This window comes from Vombatus ursinus, unplaced genomic scaffold, assembly GCF_900497805.2.
Source record: "Vombatus ursinus unplaced genomic scaffold, bare-nosed wombat genome assembly UNPS02014770.1, whole genome shotgun sequence".
Taxonomy (NCBI): domain Eukaryota; kingdom Metazoa; phylum Chordata; class Mammalia; order Diprotodontia; family Vombatidae; genus Vombatus; species Vombatus ursinus.
Window position 1 is genome coordinate 11,782,417 of NW_020954548.1, and position 24,672 is coordinate 11,807,088.

General features: G+C 37.1%; 1 protein-coding gene across 3 annotated transcripts in view; it reads right to left on the reverse strand.

Annotated features, from left to right (window-relative positions):
* Positions 1-24,672, reverse strand: part of SH3GL2 (SH3 domain containing GRB2 like 2, endophilin A1) — a 232,251-nt gene that overhangs the window by 17,583 nt on the left and 189,996 nt on the right. For 2 of the 3 annotated variants that reach the window (XM_027863060.1, XM_027863061.1), the window contains exon 3: positions 23,232-23,304. In XM_027863060.1, the coding sequence (XP_027718861.1) occupies positions 23,232-23,304 (73 nt within the window). Of the gene's footprint in view, positions 1-15,864; positions 15,942-23,231; positions 23,305-24,672 lie in introns of those variants that run through there. The other variant, XM_027863062.1, reaches the window with a different exon arrangement.

The window sequence follows — 24,672 nt, forward strand, 5'->3', positions numbered from 1 at the left end:
TCCCCCAATGAACCCATTCTCTCAAAACTAATCCCCTTTAACTAATGACCTCCCCCACCAAAGTGCAGATGAATAATACATGACAATGATTGTATTTTAGTAGTTACTAGTTGAAAAGAAATATGATAACAAAAACAAACTATGAATTCAGCAGCTTTTGCATGAATTTTTATTTTATTAGTTAATATCATCAATGGGAACAGCATCAATATACATTATGAAAACTCTGTGCATGCACACCTATACACACACACTCACACACACACATATATGTGTGTGAGTGTGTGGATGATATTATTTATTCAATTCAATAGAAGCAATATAAAGTCCTCTCTCTGGCATTTAAAGCTCTTCATAAACTGGCCCCTTCCAAACTTTCCAGTCTTATTCCCTTCTCATTTTATGATTCAGCTATACTGGCCTACTAGCTACACTTAATACTCCATATCTCCAGCCTCCATGCTTTTGAATTGGCTATCCCATATGCCTAGAAAGCTCTCCCACTTTAATATCCTAGCTAGACCTCTAAGGCAGGTTGGTGTCATACATAGTAAGTAGTTAAGTACATACGTATAGAACATTGGACTTGAGTTAGGAAGAATTAAATTCAAATCCTATCCTAGACATGTTAACTGTATGACCTTAAGTAAGTGACTTAATCTCTCTCAGTTTCAGTTTCCTCATCTGTTCAAATTCTGCTTCCTCCATGAGATTTTTCTTGGTCCCCCTAGATGCTAGTACTTATCCTTCTGAGAATATACCCCATTTAGATAAATAGTTAAGTAGAGAGGGCATGAGGGATTTTGACATATAAAGAATGGTAAAGGCAGGCATAGTTTGCTGCATACTCTAGATTTGGGGAAAGTATATTTCAAAGAATTCAGAAAGAAGATAAGTGATTCCATAATCCAAAGTTTTTTTTTATTTTTTTATTTTATTTTTAACATGTGTTTTTAAAATTTTGGGTTACAAGTTTTCTCCCCTCTTCCCTCCCCACCCACCCTCATTGAAAAGGCAAGCATCTCAATACAGGTTATAGATGTGTAGTCATGCAAAACACTTCCATAGTAGTCATGTTGTGAAAAAACTAATTTCCCTTCATCCTATCTTACCCCCTCATTTATTCTATTTTCTCTTTTGCCCCGTCCCTCCTCAGAAGTGTTTGCTTCTGATTATCCCCTCCCCCAATCTGCCCTCCCCTCTATCAACCCCCTGCTCTCTTGTCCCCTTCTCCCCTTATTTTCCTGTAGGGTAAAATAGATTTCCATACCCCGTTGTGTATGTTATTCCCTCCTTAAGCCAAATCCTATGAGAATAAGATTCACTCATTCCCTCTCACCTTCCCCCATTTTCCCTCCAAAAGCCTTTTCTTGTCTGTTTCATGTGATATAATTTACCCCATTCTACTTCTCCCTTTCTCCTTCTCCCAGTACAATCCTCTCTCACCCCTTAATTTTATTTTCCAGATATTACCCCTTCATCTTCAACTCACCCTGTGCCCTTTTTCTATCTATATATACATATAATTTTTCCCCTCCCACTACCCTAACAGATAGTCCAAAGTTTTAACAAGTAAAGTCACACCAAGAGAGTTGGAAAGTTCTTGGAATGAACTTTACTTAATTAACTTATTTTTAGTTTTCAACATTCACTTCCATAAGCTTTTGAGTTTTAAATTTTCTCCCCTTCCCTCTCCTCCCCAAGACAGCTTGCAATCTGATACAGGCTCTACATACACATTCTTATTAAACATATTTTCACATTAGTCATGTTGTAAAGAAGAATTAGAACAAAGGGAAGAACCACAAGAAAGAATAAACAAAATAGGAAAAAGAGATAGAGACAGAAAAAGACACAGAGAGACAGACAGAGAGAGAGAGACAGAGAGAGAGAGACAGAGAGAGAGACAGAGAGAGATAAAGAGAGAGAGCACAAATAGTATTTTTCGATCTGCATTCAGACTCCATAGTTCTTTTTCTGAATGTGGATAGCATTTTCCATCATAAGTCTTTAGGAATTGTCTTAGATCCTTGTATTGCTGAGAAGAGCTAAGTCTATCAAAGTCAGTCATCACACAATGTTTCTGTTACTGTGTACAATGTTCTCCTGGTTCTGCTCACTTCACTCAGTATCAGTTCGTGTAAGTCCTTCCAGGTTTTTCTGAAGTCCACCTGCTCATCATTTCTTAAAGCACAATAGTATTCCATTACTTTCACAACTTATTCAGCCATTCCTCAATTGATGGGCATCCCCTCAATTCCCAATTCTTGGCCACCACAAAAAGAGTTGCTATAAATATTTTTGTACACAAGGGTCTTTTTCTCATTTTTATGATCTCTTTGGGATACAGGCCTAGAAGTGGTATTGCTGGGTCAAAGGGTATGCACATTTTTATAGCCCTTTGGGCATAGTTGCAAATTGCTCTCCAGAATATTTGGATCAGTTCACAACTCCACCATTGGAATGAACTTTTAAATGAAATGTTAAAAATCTGATGAAGAAGAAAAGAGGGACATGTGTAGGAAGACAGACACAAATACACATAGAACTCAGTGACCAACTTAAATGTTTTATCATGTGACTAAAGTGACTGAAGAGGAACACAAAAGCTTAGAATGTACTGTAAGCAAGGTGTTAGAAATGTTTACACTCAAAATGAGCTGAGATTGGCACTTAATGCAAAAGACAAAAGGGTGAATGGGATTTAGGTTAAAAAAGAAGTTAAAGTGACTGCCTATAGAGGATGACAGACAGGAGGTAGAATTACATAGCTTTTGTTTTGCTTGCTTTCTTTAAAAAGAATGATCTTTAGGTTGGAAAAGACAGAAAAACTACGGTTAACAAAGAATTCAAACCCAATATAAGTAGCAAAATAACATAAGTGTCCCTAGTTGTTCTTAATGAGTTAAGTAGATATGATTACCAAGCCATTGTTACCAATCCAGGGATCTAGAGCTATATATTTTAACTATAAAATTTAAAGTGGTTAACAGTTATTACTTGGTCTAGCTCTAGTCTCTGACTCAGGAAAAACTCAGAAACTAGAGCTAGACCAAGTAATAACTGTTAACCACTTTAAATTTAGTAAGGAAGCTACCATATTGTACCTAGGCATTTTTTCATCTAATTCTGGATGGTCTTTAAATTTTATATGCACATCTTAAAATTCAGTGATTGATAAAAAGGCTAGCAAAATATTAATTAAAATCTACTTTTTCAGAAAAATTTAAGTATGTTTTATGCACACACACACACACACACACATACATTCATTTAATAGTTTATAATCTGAGACTTGTTATCCACATCTATGGGCAGTCCAATCATTTATATTAAGCTGCCTCACCAAGACAGGACTGGGTGATAGCTACCCATATTTCAGAGGAGGAAATAAATGATTGAAAAATTTGTGTGTAAGGACAAACCCCACTGCTCAATATTTTAATACCATTTACTATCTTTTTCAGTTTACTATTTCATCAGTTTTCCAAATTTATAAAATGAGAGGACTGAACTAGACCATCTTTCAAGGTCCTCTATAGTTCTACAGACAGAGTCAGGAAAACTTGAGTTTGAATCCTCAAACATTTATTAGTTGCTTGACCTTGGGGCAAGTCATTTAACTTGTCTCTGACTCAGTTTCCTTATCTATGAAAAGGGGGATAATAATAGCACCTACCTCCAGAGTTGTTTTGAAGAGCAAATCAATTAATACATGTAAAGTTCTTTGCAAACTTTAAAGCACTATATAGAATTCTATTATTATTATTTTCTACAAATCTATGCATTCATATGAAAAATAAAAGAATTAAGATATCTCCAGGGCAGCTAGGTGGCATAGTGGATAGGGCACCGGCCTTAGATTCAGGCAGACCTGACTTCAAATCCAACCTCAGACACATAACACTTACTAGCCGTATGACCCTGGGCAAGTCACTTAACCCCCACTGCCCCCCCCAAAAATAAATAAATAATTGGGAAAAAAAGAATTAAGATATTTCCTTTATGAAAGTCCTTACAATCCATCCAAGTACCCTTAATCTATTTTTTATTTTTGCTGCTTTTGAAGATTTTGGCTTTGGGGGACTTAGTGCAAAATAAATTTAATCCAGCAATAGGACAAAACACCCGGAATCATCAAACAGGAATGATCTTGAAAAGCCATTAAGTCTCACTGCACATGGCTGCCAATAAACTTCTAGTATATCACATAGATTATGCACATGCCTATTTAAAGGAGCAAAGCCTGGCTTCTAAGGCTTCAGGACAGCACATCTTATATACAGTCTGTGAGAATATTAAGATCATTTAAATCAACTTTCAGTCTTTCGAATGCATAAAACCAAACCTGAGCTTCAGCTACTTAGCCAACAATGACATGGAAATGGAGGGTAGAATGTCATGAGGGAAAGAGGAGATTTAAGAAAATTCAGAAAAATAGAAAGTGAACAAAACCAAAAATGGAATGGGTGGTCTTATAAAGAGAAAACTAGAGATAGCAACAAGGACAAAGACAAATAGTCCAGGGGAAAAAAATCTGGAATAAATATACCACATATGGATTTGGGATGAATGAAATGTCCCCTAATCTTTTCTCTGTAATTTCTCACAAGAAGTCTAAAGGTTGAAACACATTGTAAAACTTGGTTGTGCATTCATGCCTTACTGGATAGTTGTCCACTATGCAATCAATCAACAAGTAATGATTAAGGGCCAGGCACTGTGCTAAGAACCAAGAAATACAAGCAAATGGAAGAGTCCTTTCCTAAAGAATTTTACATTCTTTATTTTTCCCCATTTTTTATTGTTGAAATTTTTAAAAAATAGTTTTTATCCGTATTTTTACATTGTTATAATTTCTCTCAGGATATCTCCCCCTCCCTGAGAGCCGTCTCATGTAACAAATAATATTTTTTAAAGATAAAAAAAGAGGGAAAAAATCAACATAACCAGTCAATACATCAAAAAAAGGCTGAAAATATGTGCAATATACCACATTCATAGACCTCCCACCTCTGCAAAGCATGGGGGTGGGGATCTTACATTTTAAAGAAGGAAGGTATCACCTAAAGATCTGAAAGGAGAGAAGGTAAAAGGAATGATTACGTTCGTATCTACTTAGGAAGTGAAGTGACTTGGAGACCTGAATCCTGACAAGATGAGGCAAAAGATCATCTATTAGAGCCAAGGAATCCAAGAGTCCAGGTTACTGGTGGGAAAGAAGTGGAGGTGATACCCTAAGTAGAGAAGGTACCACAGACAAGCCCATTTATTCTTTCCTTGAAATGAAGATCCAATTGATCCTGAACCCAGGGCTTAGATACAATGAGAAGCTTTGGCTTGCTTCTTTTCCTACTATGATCCCAATTGTTAGAGAAACAATACTTCTGCCTCATCCTACCCCCACTAGACAGCAATGGTACTTCTGTAATCTTTCAGGAACTGGTGCTCCAATTTCACAAATTTACAAAACTATAATGTTGAATGTTGTGCAGCTAAAAAATACCTAATTATTCTGTCCTATTTGTAATAAGAATGTAATTTTTAATGAAATCATCTATAAAGGGAAGGGGGGAAGTCTATGCTAATGTTGTTACATCCAATTCCTCTTATGGTTTAAAAGTATTTTCAACCAACATCTTTGATTGGCATTAAAATTCATAAACCCATGTTAATTTACTCTAAATGAGGAGCCTTAGAACTTCTGTTTATAATCTTCCTAGTCTTTGAATCATCAATGATTGGTAAAGAAACCACCACACATGTTTGTCTAAAGTCTATTACGTTTAGCTGGATGGTTTTTAAATGTTGGGGGAAATTGTCTAACCTCATGGGCGCATAGATTGTAAAATAGGAGTGAAATAGATGTGGGACAAACAGAATCAAAGAGGAAGAGCAGGCTGGGTTTGCATAATAATAGCGCCTACCTCCAGAGTTGTTTTGAAGAGCAAATCAATTAATATATGTAAAGTTCTTTGCTAACTTTAAAGCACTATATAGAATGCTATTATTATTATTTTCTATAAATCTATGAATTCATATGAAAAATAAAAGAATTAAGATATCTCCAGGGCAGCAAGGTGGTGTAGTAGATAGGGCACTGGCCTTGGATTCAGGAGGACCTGACTTCAAATCCGGCCTCAGACACATAACACTTACTAGCTGTGTGACCCTGGGCAAGTCATTTAACCCCCGTTGCCAAATAAATAAATAATTAATTAATTTTTTAAAAAAAGAATTAAGATATTTCCTTTGTGAAAGTCCTTACAATCCATCCAAGTACCCTTAATCTACTTTTTTTTTTGCTGCTTTTGAAGATTTTGGCTTTGGGGGACTTAGTGCAAAAGAAATTTAACCCAGCAATAGGACACAGAATGGAGACACAGTGTCTCCATTTTTCTACAACAGATCAGTCAGTATCAGGAAGCAAAACAGATGAACTAGCTCAGAACCCAAGTAGACTAAAGCTTAATGTGACTACTCCTCAACATAGAAACAGTGAAATGCTTAAAAAAAAATCAATGAAAGAACACATTAAAATAGACTGTAGTCTAGGGTTAAGCCTGTGAAGAGAGCTTGGGGCTGCCTGTGGGTAAGAGATAAGTAAGAAACAAGGGCTATTAAAAGTAAATGTTTAGATAAGCAGAGAATAAATTTTTTAAAAACCCCACAAATGCTTGCTGGAGTATTAAGATGTTTATTAACAAAATCTAAAGTACTAATAAGGTTATCAATAGCAGTGATCCTGGATTCCCCAAGACTACAACCCAAGGGTGATGAATTTTTGAGGCTTCAGTAATTCTGAAAGACCATCTACTAGGACATGTAGGGGTCCCCTACATTCTTAGATGGAAAATATAGCTACACAGACCTAAGGAGTATAGAAATATTAGCAGGAAAAAGTCCTTAGTGGAAATAGTCCTGGACTGGGAGTCAAGAGCCCTGGGTTCTAATCCTGTTTCAATTCAACAATTATGTACTAAGTGCCAGCCTCTATGTGAGGTTCATGGGATATGAAGACAAAAATAAAACAATCTCTAATCTCAAGGAGTTGACATTTGTGGGAGGGGGTAGAGAAGAAAGAGGAATAATACATACACATACAAGTCAACAAAAATATAGTGTTCTAAAAATCTTAGTGCGTTTTAAAATTAGTAATAGGTATTAAGTGATTATCAAGTTATTGATAGTTTAAAGGACAGCGAGGTGGTGCAGTGGATAGAGTGCTAGGCATAAAATCAGGAAGACTCATCATCTTTGTAAGTTCAAATGTGGCTATAGACACTTACCAGCTATGTGGACAAGCCACTTAACCGGCTTGCTTCAGTTTCCTCATCTGTAAAATGAGCTGGAGAAGGAAATGACAAACCACTCCAGCATCTTTGCCAAGAAAACCCCAAATGGGGTCATGAAGAGTTGGACACAACTGAACAACAACTGAACTGAAAAATAGTTTAAAACTGCACTGGGACTTTTGGGACATTGTATGTGCATGTGTGTGTATCTGTATATAATTCCAGAAAAAGAGTACAGATCTAATATAAATAGAAATTAAACAATAAGACACAGATTCCAGAGGGCATAATGAAAAAAGTTGAGGAGAATGGGAATGGGCCATCTGACGGATGGTGCTGTCATGAATGGGTATGAAGGAGTAATGAGGGGTGATCAGAGAAGAGAGATTCAGCCTAGCCAGTATACAGCTAGTTAATGGTTTTTGCCATTAATAAATTCTGTGACCATGAGGAAAATTCCCTCTACCTCCTTTAACTATAAAATGAGGAAACTGGACTAGATCTAGAGTTCTTAACCTGGGATCTGTAAGCTTTAAAAAAAAAATTTTGATAACTATATTTCAAAATAGTTTCATTTGTAATTTTATGTATTTTATGCATTTTAAAAAAACATTTTTCTGAGAATGTGTCCAGACTTCATTAGATATTGCCCAAGCATAGTGACACAAAAAAGACTAAGGACCCATCACTTGAGGTGATCTCTGAGGTCTTTCCTCATTCTTAAAGTCTACGATTCTGCTGCATGTGACATAAGTTAATTTAAGAGTATACACACATTTTTACGTGTACTACTTTGAGTACAGTTACTTCTACTCTCAAAGATGTGGACTTGTTACACTAGTAGGGCACTGCATTACCTTTTTAGAAGGAAAGACAATGTCTTTTTGTCTTTTTATTCCACCAAACACCAATCACAGTGCTTTGCATATAATATAGACCCTTGATAAATGTTTGTTGAATTATACCAATAGATTTACCAAAAGTATCATCCTGAAAATATTTTAGACCCTGCCCCTATAGTCAGTCCCCTCTTCCCTTTAGGAAGTCCTTGCCTAAAACCTCCATTTGAGGAAGTGCCCAAACAATAAATTACTTCTTGCTCAGCTCTACTCCTGACTCTCCTGTCTTTTCCAACTCTCCCCCAGCTGCTTTCTCACCCTGGAGATGTCTCTTCCCTGTAGCTGGCCACCTTCTTCCAACGGAGAGTTCTTGTCCTGCATTTGAGAAAGTGCCTAGATAAGCTATGCTCACTTCTCTCAATATCCTGTTCCTAGCTCAACATCTACCCTTTCCTAACCCCATCTTCCTTTCAGCTCTCTTTTACTTATTGTCTTTCCTACCATTAGAATTTAAGTTCCTTGAAGGTAGGGACTACATTTATTTTTGTTTATATTCATATTCTCAACACTTAGCATAGTTCCTGGCAGATGGTGAGCACTTAACCAATATTTTTTCTGTCTCTCGATCTAGCTATCTAATGATCGATCTATCTATCTACCTACAAACAGTTTTGAATGTTGAATGCAGAATCACAAAAATGACCAAATATTTGTTCTTCTATTTATTAACTATATCATTCTGGGCAAGTCATTTATCCTTTCTTCCCTCAGTTCACCTAACAAGAGATAATAATGGGGAAAATAATACTTGCAGTCTCTATCGCATAGGTATGTTCCAAGGAAAATTACTCTGTGAATCTTAAAGCACTAGTTATTGTTGTTCACATAGTTTTGGGGCCAGAAGAAATCTTGGTAACTATATAGAACAACTCTTTATTTTACAGAAGTGAGAACTGAGGCCCAAATAACTTAACTGATTTGCCCACACTCATATAGCCGGTTTGTGAAAGAGACATAACTAGGAAGGTCCAGTACTCATTTTTGACTTAGGAAGACCTGATTTAAACCAGGATCTATGATATCCAAAAGATGTATCAACATTTATTCAGAGGCAATTACCCTAAGAAAAGATGGGAGGGAATTTATTTCCCCACCTCAACACTGCCTTGTACTTTTTATACTAATTAGCTTCAGCTTAATAAGTCACAAAGATACAATTGCAGATATTCTTGACCAGGGAGGTCAGTGCCAAAGTGATTATGAAGAATGATCTTAGTGATGTCACAAATGTTTACAAAAGCATGAAATTTTCATCTTTTTTTGAATACTTTCCATATTTAGCAATGATGCTACTGAGAGCAAAAAAAAAGAATAGTCAGCAATGTCAAAGTTATCAGTTATGGTTTTTTAGGTATTTTTACCTAAATGTTCCCAAAGAGTGATCTAATTTAGGTTAAGGGTTTCTGGCTCTGCATTCATTTTCAAACCTGGAGTGGGGATAAACTGTCAAAAATGCTGCTCTTTGGCAGATAAAAGGACTGGGATTTAGAGTCAAATGATGTGAGTTTGAGTTTCAACTTTGCCACTACCTAACTGTATAACTGGACAATTTACTTATGTTATTATAGAAAGTATCACAGGATTCATTGCTTAGGAACCACCGTCAATCATATTCTCAATTACACAGAGTACAATAATAACACAGCTTATCATACTCAGAGTGCAGACTTCACTGAACTGAAGTCAGTAAGCCACAAACATCAGTTTCCAGCTATATTATTTAGGTTTTGGTTACGTAAGCAAGATGGATACAATGGAATTTCAAAGAGTAAGAAAGGGAAGATAATGATTTACAGATCAAAGAACAGAGGGCAGGCAGAGAAGATATCAGCTAAAACAGAAAAAAATAGCCAGTTAACACAGACCTGTAGTTCACAAGCTTGATTTTGCCAACTCTGGCTAACTACCTAATGTGCTCATCTTAAGTAAGTAGCAGTAAGAAAGTTAAGCCAGAAAGTCTCTCATCACACATCTGTCTTTATGAAACCTCACTTTTCTTATTCAGAATAGGTGGGGTAGACTATGTGATTCTATAATCCCTTCCAGTTCTAAAACCTGAAATATGAAATGTTTCATCAATATTTGAAAGCAGACGTGGGTGGTGATAATTAGTTAAGAAAATTAAGATCCTTCCAATTTTTTTGGAAGAATGATTGAAAGTGAATGTTAGGAAGGCAATTTTCCTTGCTGAGAAAGCAAAGAAATGTATTAAAATACCTTTACTGATAAACATAAATTGCTTATTCTATGGAGCTCAGTTACATAGTGGTCAGAGTATTGGACTTAGAGTCATAAAAACCAGAGTTCAAATCCTGCCTCACTTACCAGCTATATGAGTATCAACAAGTCACTTAACCTCTCTCTGCCTCAGTTTCCTCATCTCCATGAGGAGAGTAATAGCCCCTACCTCATGGGGCTGTTGTGAAGACCAAATGAGATAAACTATATAAAGTGCTTCATAAATGCTAACAGTTATTATTATTATTATTATTATTATTCTGCACTGGGGGATAAAATATAGCCCTTGTCTTCAATACAGCTTCCAGTACAGTATGGGATAAGACCCAAACACAAACAGCTATAGTATATCAATAATAAGGTATTATGCAATAGAATTTCTCCATAATGAAAATAGAATTGAATTTTTAGAAATCTCACCACTATGGACTTTCTTCATTAGTCTATTCCAGCACATTAAAGCCTTTAGTTAAATCAACACTTATTTATTAAATGCCTACTTTGTGCCAGGCACTGTGCTAAATGCTGGAATACAAAGAAAGGCTTTAATAGTCCCTCTCAAGAAGCTTGCATTCTAATAAGAGGAAATAGCATGCAAACAACCATTTGTTGTTATGTTCAAATGTATTTGTATAATGTATGGATAAGACATATAGAGGAAAACTTGGAGATCACCTCAGAGGAAAGGTTCTAATGATGAGGTAGAAAAGAGTGTTTGAGGCATGTAGAGCAAGCAGAACATAAGATGGGAGATAGGATGCAGAATGTGACCAGCCAGAAAAGTGATCAACAAAGACTATGCATTGAAGCCCCCACCATGGAGTTCTCTGTGTGCTTTCACAAAGCACCCTCAACTCGAGAACAATTCTTCCCCTCCCCTTTCCTGTTCTCTGCTTAGCGCCTCCGGACTACCTGATTGGGAGTCATGTTTGCGCCTCACATTCTCTTGTCCTCTTCCCCTATTCCATAAAATTGTATTTAAACCATACCTTTACCCTGGCTAACCGCCTTTGCCTCCAACAGGAAGCAGGGGCCACTCTGCTCCCTTAGGGGAATGGGGCCTGTGACCTATGTTCTGCCTCCCATGTGGAATAGAGCCCATTGGGGCTCTGCTTCATGGGGAGTGGGCCTGCTTGGGTGCATCACCTCAATAAATGATTTTCTTTAACTTGGAGACTGAGTGAATTCTTTCAGGACGGTAGGACCGACACATCTATTCCTCATCATTTCAGTTAGTACCCCAACATTCTTGGTGTCCACCCTGAAGTCATCACCAATGGCTACAGACCTCACCACTAACATTAATGAGGATTGGGAAAAGCTTCTTGAAGAGAAGGTAGGGTTTGAGTTGAAACATGAAGGAAGTTAAAGATTGTAAGAAGTAGCAGTGAGGAAGGAGGGAATTCAAGTGAAAATACAGTTGGGAGATGGAGTGTCTTGTTTGAAGGACAGCAAGGAGGCCTACATTGCCCAATCATAGAGTATGTGAATGGGAGTAAGGTGTAAAAAGAGTGTAAAGATGGAGATGGGGTGAGGGAAAGTTATGAAGGACCTTAAAAGTCAAACAGAGGATTTTATATTTGATTTTTGGATACAATAGGAAACCACTGGAGATGACTAAGTAGGGGAGTGACATGATCAGACATGGCCTTTAAGGACAGTGATTTTTATCCACATTTCATCACTAGGGAGAAAAATCATTTGCAAGATATAAAATAAGTCAGTGGCCAACCCAACTCGACAATCCTCATTTCATCTCCATAATCAGACAAACCATTCAACTTTTACAGAAAAAAAGATAGGTTGTTTAAACTACATGAAATTTTTTTTTATAAAAAAGTAGCTCCATATAAAACCAAAAACAACATACAAGGAAAAGAAAAAAAAATACATTCTCACAAGGAGTAAAGATGCAATTGATTATCATGAATGGCAATTTATCTATCTAGGGGGAGTAAAGAGTTTAAAATGAGATTTGTTCCTGAAGGGAAGTGTGAAGGAGAATACTAAAGAAAAAAACAGGAAGGGGAAATTGAGTTAACCTCCCATCCATGAGGATGATCTTTTCCCATTCTCCCCCATTGTGGCACTGCCTGATGAAGCTCAAGGTTTCATTTCCAGCCTCAATCAGAGCTGTGCCATCTTTTAAGGAAGTCATTCGGGACATCCACAGCTCCTTCCAATCAAACTCCCCACTCAAAAGTGAAAAATGTGCTGCTTTCACTGAGGACCATTCTGATTCTGGTCACAGCTGAACGGAAGTCAATGCCCTTGTTGTGAGAAGAAAGAATGGAAACAAACCCTCTAACTGGGACTGACTGAGTGGTTTTCTTCTAAAAATGAAAGTACTTTCAGTTGGAGTCAGTTCAGTCTCTTACTCAAAGCCTACTTTACAGGTTTGGAAGGAAGCTGAAAATTTAATAATTTTAGGATTTCTATTGGTCTTTCCTATTTTTTTTTTTAAATGTGAATCCCGAAAGGAAATAAAATCATCCACTTTATAGCCTGCCATTCACTTACCTGCTATGTGACCCTAGGCAAGTCATTAATTCTCTGAGCTTATTTCTTGATCTATAAAATGAGGGATGAGAACACGTGTTGCTATTCAATCTCTCTGGCACTATTCTTCATCCCAGAGTTGTGGGGAAAGAAAACATTAAAGGGCTTTATAAATGAGTTCTAAGTATTATCATTCTTGCTGCTGTTATCCCTAGTAAGTTGTAAATTGTGCATATGATGATTAATGAGATAGGCTGGAATTCAAGTCCCTAAAACTGACCAGATGCATTTGAGTCCTTAAAATCCATGTTATCCCCTTAGGGCTTAGTTTTCTGGCTTTGCAAGGTGAAAATGAGCTAATGTCATAAAATCATTTCGTTTATATACTGATGAGACAGTGCTACTATGAGCACTGACTCCTTCAGGCACTTACTCTAGATCCATATTGATCAATCAATTTTAATCCATAAGCATTTATTAAGCACCTATCATATGCTGAGTATTAGGATACAAAGAATGAAATAATCCCTACTCACAAGGAGCTGAATTATAACAAGGGCCTTCAAGAAACAAGTTGTCTTTTGGTCTATCAAATTGTATTCACTTTACAAATTTAAAATAAATAATTCAATAAACAACTAAAAACCTACTGGGTTCAAAGAACCTGGAAGGAAGAGGAAGGTAAGTGACAACTCTATTTTACTCTGTACTATACCTAGAATACTTTATTTACTTCTGGGCATCACATTTTAGGAAAGGATAGAGTTGGACCTGGGACTTCTTTTTTATTATTTTACTATTATTTTTAATTTATGGAATAAAATGAGCAATTCTTTGGTATAAGGGACTCTCAGGTATGGAATTCTCTCTAGCAAAGCAGGTTGGCACCTTCTCTGGAACTTATAATGTTACAGAGTAAGCTAGATCAACCAATCAATAAACATTTATTAAGCACCTACTATGTGTCAGGCACTGTGCTAAGTGCTGGGGAAAAAAGGCAAAAGACAGTCCTTGTCATTAAGGAGCTTATAATCTAATGGCAGAAGACTACAGCACTAGCTTTTAAGTTAAGTGAAGTTAAATTATTTGCTCTTGATCATATAGTCAATATTCATTAGGGGCAGGACTTTAATCCAGCTCTTCCTGGCTTTGAAGTCAGCTCTCTATCCATTATGCCATCCTGCCACATTTATTTTTGAATGAACATCTTCCAAAAATAAAGGACAAGTCTTCTGCCTCCAAATTGAATGTGATTTCCATTGAAACTACAAGGCACTGTGACCAAGGTAACACAAGAAACGTGTGATTAGGTTGGAGACATAAGACATACATAGGCAAAATGAATTAACTGTATAGAAAGTGTATTTTAAATGCCAAATGACTGTAATAAGCAGTGAGTACTGAGGAATACAAGGAACAAGGAAGAGAGAGAGAAAGAGAGAGAGAGAGAGAGAAAGAGAGAGAGAGTGTGTGTGTGAGCACTCACTGAGCAGATAGAACAGCTGGGTTGGAGAAGCCTCTTGGCATAGTGGATAGAGCACTGGGATTTGGAGTCGGGAGAACTGATTTGAATCTTCCTCACTCCCAGTGACCCCACTCCCTGCCCACATTCCATCAGTTACCAAGTACTGGTCTTTCTGCCTCTGTCTCTCATATATACTCCCTTCTCTCTGACACTTGAACACTGTAGTACAGGCTCTCATCACCTCACGTCCGGTTTATTGCAAAACCCCTCTGTCTCAAATCTTTCTCCGCTCCAGTCCATCCTTCATCCAAAAAGACCTTTCCTAAAACACAGATCTGTCCAGGTCACCCCCCCCATCCCTGGCAAATTCCTTTCATTCAGTGAACGTCAAGGGCTCTTTAGTGCCTCCGTGATTAAATGGAGAATCATCTGTTTAGCTTTAAAATTCTTCATAACCTGGCCCCTTCCTGCCTTTCTGGTCTTTTTACACCATATTTTCCTCAATATATTCTGTGATCCAGTGACACTGGCCTCCATGTTTTTCTTCCCATATCTTCCTACTCTATCCATTTTCACTGTCTGTGCCCCATGTCTGCAATGCTCTCCCTATTGTTTCTGCCTCCTGGCTTTCTTGGCTACCTAATCTAAGTTAAAATCACACCTTCTGCAAAAAGCCTTTCCCAGATCTCTTTAATGCTAGGGGCTTCTCTCTGAGATGAGTAATTAATCTTGTTTGTGCATAGTTGTCTGCATGTTTCCTCTCTCAGCAGTGTGTGAGCTCCTTGAGGGAAGGGACTGCTTTTTTTGAGGGGCAGGTTTTTTTTTTTTGGCCTATCTTTGTATGGCACTTACTTAGCTCTTACCTAGCACGTAATAATTGTTTCATAAATGCTTGTTGACTTCACACCAGCTGTGTGACCATGGACAAGTCAAACTCTCTGACTCTGGTTCCCATATGAAAAAGATACAAAATGCCCTGTTTGACATTCAAATCCCTTCATAACCCAGTCCCCTCTCACCTTTTCAGTTTTCCTTTACCTTATTTCCTGACATATACTCTTTGATCTAGTGACACTGGCTTCCTGGCTGCTCCACAAACAAGACACTCCATCTCTTGACTCTTGGTATTTTCTCTGGCTGTCCTTCATGCCTGGAATGCTCTCCATCCTTCACTCTGACTAGTGACCTCCCTGGCTTCCCTTTATTCCCAATTAAAATCCCACCTACTATAGGAAACCTTTTCTAAATCCTTTTAATTCCAGTGCCTTCCTTCTTTTAATTATTTCCTACTTAATTTGTATATAGCTTTCTTTGTATGTATTTGTTTACTGTTGTCTTCTCCCACTAGATTATAAGGTACTTGAGGATAGGGACTGTCTTTTGAATCTTTTTGTATCCCCAGTGCTTAGGATAGTGCTGGACACCAACTTAACAAATGTTTGCTGATTGATTGATTTGGACTACCTACCTTGTACAGTGGTCATGAAGAGCTCACATTGTAAACTTTAAAATATGGTACTATCACAGTCAGAGGAATGAAATGACCAATGGAATGGTGGCAAAAATGAGCCTGTAGGAAGGACAATTAGTAGATTAGTAGTGAAAAATAAGGCTGGAGTGATGGGTCGGGTCAAGATTGTATTTGGCTTTGAATGACAGGTGGAGAGTTTCTAAGATGGGGATAGTAATACTATACCTACTTAAAGCAAGGAGTTGGCTCAATTGACCTCAAGATATCTCACAAGATATCCAGAACTCCGATCACAAGGTTGAATTGGATGATATCTAAGTCTCTTCCAGCTGCAATATATTCTAGGCATGTATGAGTTAGAAGGTTATTTTAATAATAATATAATAATTAATATTCATTAATGAGTAATAATATTATAACAATATTACATATTATATATAATTCTATAATAATAAGTTTTAATAACAAGTAGTGGACTTTAGCATTACTCCCCAGGTTTAAGAAATTCCTCTTACTCATTTTCTCAATTCAACAAAAAAGAAAGATCTAACCTTTTTTTTTAAATCATCTCTAGAGCAAGATTTACAGAAAGTTATCTTTTTAATTCCTCTTTTGTCTTTGTCTCACTGCCCCTACACACATTCTATACATGCTGAGGAGAACAGGAGTGTTTCCCATTCTGAACAAAGAGACTCTAACTTAGATTTGGACTCAGAAGATTTGAGCCAAAAATATGCCACTTACTACTGGCACCAACTCTACCAGAAGCTCAGTTTTCCCTCTGGAAGACTGAAGGAAGTAATACAATCAGAGGCAACTTTGTGTAATGAAGAGAGTGCCTATTTTGAAGTTAAAGGACCTAGAGTTGAATCTTGACCCTCCTATTCACTACCTATTTGACCCTGAATCTATTTCCTCTTCTGTAAAAATTGGGGTTCTTATTAGATGATCTCCAAGATTCCTTCCAAGTCTCAATCCACAATCCTAAGAAGGAGACTAGAATGGTGAGGAGACTTGAAACCAGGCTATAAAAGGACTAACTAGCTTAAGGAACCAGGATATCTAGCACAAAGACTGGAGGGGTAGAACCCCTAAAAGCCCTCTTCTAGTATTTTAAGGGCTGTAAGGTGAAGGAGGGGTTAAATCATTCTGCTCAACTCCAGAGGAAAAAAACTTGAGAGGTATTCATTCCCTTATAATTGGAAACTTAGGAGAAACAGGGTGACCCTTTGTGTAGAGAGAATTCCTATTCTAATATAGGTTTGTTTTAGTATTTGTCAATAATATTTAATATTGAGATCATGAGATTTCTTCTAACTCTGAGATTATGTGATTTTATTGAAAGTTTAAATAAAGCATGATCCTTTATTTCATGGAACACACAGGTTAGAACAGAAATAAAATACAAAGATAGCTGTAACAGAATAAAGTATTAAATATATATATATATGTATAAACAAATACAGATTAGATTGTTATAAAATCTCTGGCACCATATTCAATATATATGTATGTGCATGTGCGTACACACATACAAACACACATGTTTTATCACACATAATATGTATGTATGTCTAGATTATATAGGTACAAACATATTCGTATTATATGTGTGTATGCGTGTGTGTATATATATATACACACACGCATACACACATATATATATACACACACACACACATATATATATATACACACACACACACATATAAAATAGAATGTAACTCTTTACCAAATTATGGCCTAAGGATAGTACAGAAAATGTACCTGTCCTTTAAAAGATTGCTGGTTCCTAGACAAGACCATTGACCATTGCTCTTGCCTTTTTGCTCTCCTGATTGCATTTCTTAAAGCATGAGAGGTTTGCTTTTTTACTGTTTTCATGCCCTAGACAAAAGGGCCATAATTTGGCATCTTAGTCATTGCTTTCTTCCCTTCTGAGCATCAATTTCTTTGATAGCAAATCACCTCTAAATTACAAAATTAGCTCAAGCTAGAAAACTGCCTTATGAAAGCATGAGGCCAAATTGCTCAAGTAATCTCCTAGGAGAAGAAAAAAGGCTCTTCTTCCCTAAGTAGAATATAAATCACAAGCTAAATGATAAATGAGAGTTGTGGCTAAGGAAAAATGATGACCTGAAAATATAATAATCAGAGTAAGACTTGCATTAATCCATGGTGATGTTGACAAAGAAATATGGAAGTCACCAGAGAAGGAACTTTGGAATAGATGAAGCAGCTCCCTATATCTGGAGTCAGACTGCCCGAGTCTGAGTCCTAACCCTGCCACTGACCTTCAACTCTTTAAATCTTAAGAGTTAGTTAACAGTTATTTCTTCAACAATAAATCTTATCTCAAAAAATGGGAAAATAACAATACCTTCCAAGCCTGGTCACAGGATTGTTGTGAAGATCAAATCAAATGACATACATAAAGTGCTTCTGAAAACCCTACGTCATCTAATCATGACTATTATATGCCAGGTTCAGTGTTAAATGCTTAGGATAGAAAGATACAAATGAAACTCTTCACAAGGAGTTTATATTCTACCAGGGAGATATGATATATGCACATAAGTACATACACTATAGTCAAGATCAAAGAATCATCGCGTCGTTGACTTAGAAGGGGTTCCAAATATCTAGGAATCCAATACGAGCAGCAATAGCAAGTGTGGTTCATTGCATCCTTGAGACCATGTGTGTTGTACACCTCAGTTAAGTCATTGTTCTGAACCTTGATTAAGAGTCCTCAATAAATCTCTGAGATCAATAAACATAGTAGCAAACTCTATAACTTCAACATGGGTGGTTTAGAGCAACCATAGGCACTATAATATACGGAGACATATAAGGACCCATTTGTGGGGAGGATATGCATGGAAGAAATGACTTCCTTAGAGACCTTTCATATCTCATCACAGGTACCAAATCTCAAAGGTGCCTAAAGAAACTCAGGAAATCAATTAGCATAAAGCAATAGCACCAAATGAATTGACCAACAAGTAAATTGCCAAAGATCACTGCTTAGGCCTGTAGTAATTCTGGGTCAAGATCTCAGACAATAATCAAAACACACTTCAGGTTATATACCACACAAAAATTCAATTTGATTTTATAAACTTTTCCAGGACTTTATTTTAGCAGTGAAGAAAGGACAAACTGAATGGCAAAGTGACCCAGACTAAAGTATAATGGGAAAAACAATGGATATGGAATAAAGGACACGGATTCAAATTTTGCCTTTATTGCCTACTACCTGAGTGACCTTGTACAAATTGCACTATACCTCACTTCCACGTAAAATGAGGGCATTTGACTCTTTGAATTCTGTACCCCTCTACTCCCCACTCTCATTCTAAATCCTATGATCTTAGAATTAACAAGGTAAAAATGGCAAAAAGTTAGGAAAATGAGGTATTCTAGGATGGTAGCTACCCTATCTATGTATATATTTGGAATACATGTTTTAAGACCAAATGCAGACCAAATTATTTAAGAAGTAATAATCATAATGTAATCTTTCCATTGAAACTCAACAATTATCCTATATTCACTATTTTCTCTATTTATGCATCTATGTGGAAAGATGATTAAAAGAACACTAAGTGCAAAATGGGGCAAAGCAATTTATAATTGTTTTTATTTCACACCTGTTACCAGAGGCTTCCAGAACATTTTAAAACACTCTAGTCAAGTGCCTTAAACTATCAACAAAATTTTACACATTATTTCTGAAATGATTTTTAATTATCTAAAAAATTCTGATCTAAGACCCTTATTTAATAAGCCATCTCAGTCATATCTAAGAATTCGACAAAGTTCAAACAAAACAAACTGAAAAGTATTTTTCTTTAGGAAATCATAGGTATTCTATGTGCAATGGATTTTTCATGTTCAATGGTTCTTCATTTAGACTGTATAGAGCTATTTTTCAATTTATGCTGATGGGCTAATAAGAACTTGAGAGGCAGTGTAGTATACAGTGGTATAACCACATTGTATTTGGGGTCAGAGGAACTGGGTTCAAATCTCAGCTCTGCTACTTACTATATATATGATTGTGAACAAATCACTTCATTTTTCTGGGCCTAATTTTCTTCATCTGTCAAACAAGAAGGGTTGGACTTAATTCTTTCTGAGGTCATATCTAATCTAATCTATATTCTGTGAGTTTTTTAAAAATGTTCACCCTAAGGCATATACATATATACATGTATATGTATATATGTGTGTGTATATATATATATACACGTATATGCATATATGTGTATATATATACACACATATATATGACCCCACCCTCAAGGGAATTTTCATCTAATCAATTAAACAATTTCATTATTCATAAAACATGTGAGCTAGAAAGGGCTTAGAGATTACTCAGTAAAATACTTTCATTTGTACATAAGAAAACAATAAGCTAGAGAGACAAAGGATCCTAGTTTTGCAGGTTTAGAGCTACTTAGAAGTCAGGTATTTTAACCCCTCATTTATAGAAGAGAAAAATGAGGCAAAGCATTTGTTCAAGGTCAAAAGATATTAAGTAGCAGAGCCAGGATTTGAATTCAGGTCTTCTGATTCCAAATCTAATGCTCTTTCCCCTATGCCACATTTGTCCACAGTTAGTTAACAGGGTAAGAGTAGGAAAACCAAAGTATGATGAGCATGTAAAATTTGCAGCCAAAAAGATCTGGATTCGTATCCCACCTGCAACATTTACTGGCTACGTGTACCTTCCTTGATTCTGTGCAAGGGTTAGTCTTTTGCCATTACTCCATCTTGCCATAGTATTAGTGGTTAGGATGCTTCTCCCTGACCCAATTCCAGCAAGCTTTATGATTCCAAGTTTTGCTCTCAGTGAGTTAAACAGCAGACAAATAATTAAGTCCCAAATATGCCAGTTAAATAAAAGTTGCTTAAATTTTGCAGAACTTCTACTAAATGATAGTCTTTTTTGTTGTTGATGATGGTGGTGGTAATGACATTAGTTTTCATTAATGACTTGACTCCAATCTAAAAGTTTAATTCCTTTCCACTTAATTGCTCTAGTTAAAACTGACATTATATTTGCCCCAGGAATAACCATCATTTTTCTTTGTGGCAGATGTCCACATGCTTCTCAAAGACCCATAACCCTTTTTTTTCCTGCTGGCAGCTCATTAGTATATTTAACATACTATAAAAATGTTTCATTTCCAAGAAATAATTTATTTTTAAAAGGTTCCAAGCCACTTCCTCTTGCAATATTTTTGAGGAGGTAAAAACAAGTCTTAAATCAGTTCATTTAGGGCTCAATTAAAATATCTTTTCTAGATTTTAACTGTAGCAACTCTGGAAGTTAAAAATCATTAGATACCTTAAAAGAATCAAGCCATCTGTTCTTTCCTTTCTCTGCAGTTTGTAGCACAGCCTGGCATATAATACTTCCCCAGAGACATGCATAACACAAGGGAATACAAATCCAGACACACCAGAAAAGTTGCCAAGGAAGCAGACTTCTGCAGAGTCACTGCCCCATTTTGAAGGAATCTTATCTGGCCATCTTTTCCTCCCACTTTGAAGGACAACCAGCACTGGAATAAGGGTATAATGGTCCAGTTTTGAAACAACAGCCAAGAAGGACTGCTTCTCCAAGTTTATGTACTAGCCCAGGCTTCTTTAGCATAGAAGATGATTGCTACCTTTATTATAACCAAGGGTATTAATTGCTGCTCATAACTGGACTGCCTTGCCTTTCTAATTCTGGTAACCACTCTTTCCTCTGACCTTTCTTATACTTTGGGGAATATGGTTCCAGACCTTCAAGGTCAAAAGCAACTTTATACTCTTGATAAACTCTTCCTACCTGTGTAATCCCATTGCTTAAGCTTGCTAGGATTGTTAAAGGTTTATATTTGGTAACCAAGCCATGGCACATGTATGTGCAAAGTCCCATATACTCCATTTCCATACACCCCTAAACTCTAGAACTCTTGGTTGTCCCACCACAGGATAACAAATCGAGAGCCAGAGATGCTCTTGGAGGTCATCAAATATAACCCCCCCCCATTTTAAAGATAAGGAAACTGAGACAAAGAAAAGTCAGGTGACTTGCCCAAAGTCATCCAAATTAAATGTGGCAGAAATGAGATCTGAGATTTGTGCCCAGTTCCTCTGCCTCTAAATCTAAGACTCAAGCTCATTCCTGAGGGCTCTTCTCCTTTTTACTCCTTCATCCCTTTCATTTTGAAAACAACATTTCAGGAACCCTTCCTTATTTACAATGCTGCCATTTTGACTGAGGAGGTCACAGGAAATGAAGAAACTTCAGGAGCCAATAATGCACCCTCAGTGGAAGGATCCCAAAAGGAAAGAACAATAAGGTTGGTTACTCCAGCAATAATTTTCCTCTGGGATCTTTCCAATGAGAGTACATTATTGTCTTCTGAAGTTTCATTACTTCTTACAAAGTGTGAAAGAGATGAAAATTAGAAGTCAAGTCTACCAATAGCTTCTAACCTTGGCAGTTGAATAGAACCATCATTTTCAAAATAAGATGTGGACAAACTCTATCCTTTTTAAGTGTGTTCCCTTTCCCTAGGCTGCCTTTACTGCTATAGCATAATCTTAGGAGAGGTATAGGAGCCAACTTTGATTTGGGGAAAAAGGCTTGTGATCAAAATGGGATGGAATTTGTATTCTCTTAACCACTGCATCCCAGATACTACCCACATCAAGATCATATTGAACAGCTCCCAAATTATCTGGTCTACATGATCCCTAGCCTGCCAAATCAGCAGAATTGTTTCCTACCACCCTGCCAGCCATCCCAGGCCTTGACTTGGACAACTCATTTAGGAAATCCTCACTAGTCTAGATCTCACATTAAGTTGGAGACAACATAATTGGCCAGGACCTTTGAATGGATCAAGGTCCATGCCTTCTGCTTTCCTCTGACTTCTGGTACCAAGAAGACACTTCTTTAGGCATGAGGAAGTAGGACACTTGCTCCATACCACCCCATACTTTGTCCCCAGGTGAATGCTACTTATATAGCCAAGCCAGGCACCTAGAGGCCACTACACCAGCTCATATTTTTATAGGTCTTGGAAGTTTCCTAAGTGCTTTCCTTCTAAAAATCCCTAAAAAGTAAATAACAAAAAGATCATTATCTCCACTTTCTGGAGGAAGAAACAGAAACTCAGGAGACTATGTGGCCAATCAATGGTTATATAGCTAGTGGAATTAGAATGAAGGCTAAGGTCTCCAGACTCCAGGTCCAGCATTCTGAGATAAAAATGGAATCAATAGAAAATGTATCACCAAGGAAATAGTGTAGTTACCTTTGAAGGACATTCCAGGTTAGTAATATCTTCCCTTACCTGGATTGGGTTGAAGATATTCAATTGTTTTGGTCATTATTTCCATCACAGCCCTGCTGGTGACATCCACTTTCTGAAAGACAAAAAGCACTGATGAAGAAAAAAATAGAGGATAAAACTTTGAAAGAGTTCAGAACTCTGGCCAAATGATCAACTAATCATGGCATCAAAAGACTTATACTGAAACATATATCCCACCTCATGATAGAGAAGTGACTGACTAAAGGTAAAGAATGTTCATGTGGGTGTATGTTCAGTAGTTTGTCAGTCATGTCTGCCTCTTCATTACCCCATTTGGGGTTTTCTTCTCAGAGATATTGAAGTGCTTTGCCATTTCCTTCTCCAGCTCATCTTACAGATGAGGAAACTAACGCAAATCAGATTAAGTGACTTGCCCGGGGTCCCTCAGCTAGTAAGTGTCTGAGGCCAGATTTGAACTCAGGAAAATGAGTCTTCCTGAATCCAGGCCTGGCATTCTATCCACTGAGCCACCTAGCTGCACAGAGGTAAAGAATAAGACCATGCATTCCCAGACACAGCCAATGTATTCACTTGATTTGCTTCACTACATAATTGTTATAAAGAAAGGCTGCTACTCTGGGACTGGGGGTGCAGAATGGAGTGGAAAGAGATATTACAAAGTGATGGACAAAGAAAAAAAATCAATAAAATTTTTAAATGTATAGAATAAAAATAAAGAACATAAGGATATCATAGTTTTATAATCTAAAGCATGCGCTGTGGACTAACCTTTTCTGAATGGAGTCTATTATCCAGGCAATTTTAATCTAATAAGCAAATATAAAAATTAGGGGACCTTTAGTACTAATGCCAACTACAAATATTAGTATTCTCAATATATCTCCAACATGTCAATTGTTGTTGTTCAGTCATGTCCAACTCTTCGTGACCTTGTGGACCATACTGTCCATGGGGGTCTTCTCAGCAAAGATACTTGCCATTTTCTTCACCAGTGAATTAAGGCAAACTGAGGTTAAGTGACTTGCCTAGGGTCACATAGCTGGGAAGAGTCTGAGGTGAGATTTGAACTCAGGTCTTCCTGACTCCAGACCCAGTGCTCTAACCACTCAGGCACCCAGATGCCTCCTAAACATATCAATAGCAATGTGTATACTCATCAATGTGCTGCTTCATGACAGGGATATATTATTAAAGCATATGGTAACCCTGCTTTTGGGGATGATACTGAACCTGAACCATTCACAAAACATCACCCAATCCCTTCACAGGGGGCTCAAGGAAAGGAGATGCTCCATCTCCCTGCAACCCACATCTTAAGGCAGGATTCAGTGTCTCACGACATCCCCACATCAGCTAGTGTTTCCCTTGCATAATACTCCTCCAGCTTTAACACAACGTCAGGTCTCAACTGTCTGTGGAGAAGCAAAGTGGCTGGTCTCTGTCTTTCCTACATACTGTG